General features: G+C 15.6%; 1 protein-coding gene across 1 annotated transcript; it reads left to right on the top strand.

The window, feature by feature from the left end:
* Positions 1-954: 954 nt before the first annotated feature.
* Positions 955-1,871, top strand: PGSY75_0035300 (putative exported protein; the record flags this gene model as incomplete). The annotated part of the gene is made up of 2 exons (XM_018783480.1): positions 955-1,023; positions 1,104-1,871. Coding segments are annotated over 2 exons (837 nt in total), but the record flags the coding sequence as incomplete, so codon positions are not given.

Raw genomic sequence — 1,871 nt, forward strand, 5'->3', positions numbered from 1 at the left:
AACATAAAATATATATAATGTAATTGTTTTAACTAATTTTTTTTGGAATATATAAATTATTGTATTTAATAAATAGCTCAAAATACTTTAAATATTAACAGAATTTATAATATTATTTACACAATGTACTATTATTATTATAAATATTATAGCAATTTTGGTAGTTCTTTTTTATAAACAATAATTTTATATTTTGTAATTATATGCTTTTTCTTTAGAAAAATAATATATATTTTATAGCATATTTGCATTTTTATTCTTAAAAGTATATATATATATATTCAGAAAATAATACTTTCTATATTAATTTATTTTAGCATAAAATTATAAGTTAAATAAGATATATTTTTTCATATATACATATATATATATATATATATATATATATATATATATGTGTTTGTAAAAAATATATTCTTATTCATAAAACAAAACAGATTATATAAATTGTGTTAAATGAAAAAATATCTCTTAAAAATAAATTATAAATATTGAAATATTTTTTAACATATATTTAATTGGAATATTATTTCTTAAAATGTGTATAAAACAAAATATACTAAGTTATGATGTAAATATATTTAGTAAATATTTTTACATTTTCTTAAAGAAAAAATAAAAGCTTTTAATATAAATGAATTAAATATTATTTCATGTATAAGCTGTGTTTATATAAATTATAAAATTTAAATGTATCTATAATTAATTTTTTTAATAAAATTAATTTTGTTATTATATAATAAATATATGTATTAATCCATTAAAATAAATTTTTTTTTTTTTTTTTTTTTAATTTTAATATGTGTATTTAATTGATAAAATTTTTCACATAAAATATTTTTACACATGATAAAAAAAAAAAAAAATTACAAAAACATATATAACATAGAACATATAATTAAGCAAATAACAAAATAGTTATGTTTTTAATAATATAATGATGATTAAATTATCATGAATTTTATTTGCTTTAAAATATATATTTTTTTCATCTTATTTGATACATTTATATCATCTAATACGGTAAGAACATTATATTAATTATAAAATATATTTATTACTTTTACACTAAAATATATATATATATTTTTTTTCTCCTTTAGAATATTCCAAGAACAAATAATAATAAAAATAACAATCCAAAAAATGTAACAACCGATATAACGCCTTTAGGGCCAATACCTGATATAATTACATTGGATTATATAAGTGAAGTGTTAAAACACATTGAATTAATAAAAGATGAAGTAATTAAGGAAAAGTTGAAAAAACTTAAATTATTAAAAAAAAAAAGTAAAGATAACAAAAATGATAAAGATTTAAAAAAGGAAATTGATCATTTAGAGAAAGAAATAATTGATACTAGACTACTTTGTAAAGATTATATTAAAAATGAATTAAAAGAAATAAAAGTGTTAAAAGATCAAATTGTAAACGACAAAATAAAACAATATCCATGGAATAAAGATAAATTGATAGATTCTGAACTAAATAAACTTTTTCTCCAGGCACAAATGAAAAGAGATAAAATACTATATGAACAATATATGAAACAACAATTACAAAATCCTGTGTTACAAAAAGAAATTTTTAAAACGGATAGAATTATATTAAAAATATTACAAAGAATAAATAATTTTTTCACTGAATTTATAAAGAATATTCCACAGCTTGTATTATCATTTGTAAAAGATTTTATGAGAGATAATTACATTGATATTATAAACAATATTCCACAACTTGAATTATCATTTGAAAAAGATTTTATAAATGATAATTACAATGATATTATAAAGCATAATCAAGAGCTTCATTTTTCAATTCGAAAATATTCTATTACTAAATATTTCACAGAAATTTTGAATGATCAT

Source organism: Plasmodium gaboni (genome assembly GCF_001602025.1).
Source record: "Plasmodium gaboni strain SY75 chromosome Unknown, whole genome shotgun sequence".
NCBI lineage: Eukaryota > Apicomplexa > Aconoidasida > Haemosporida > Plasmodiidae > Plasmodium > Plasmodium gaboni.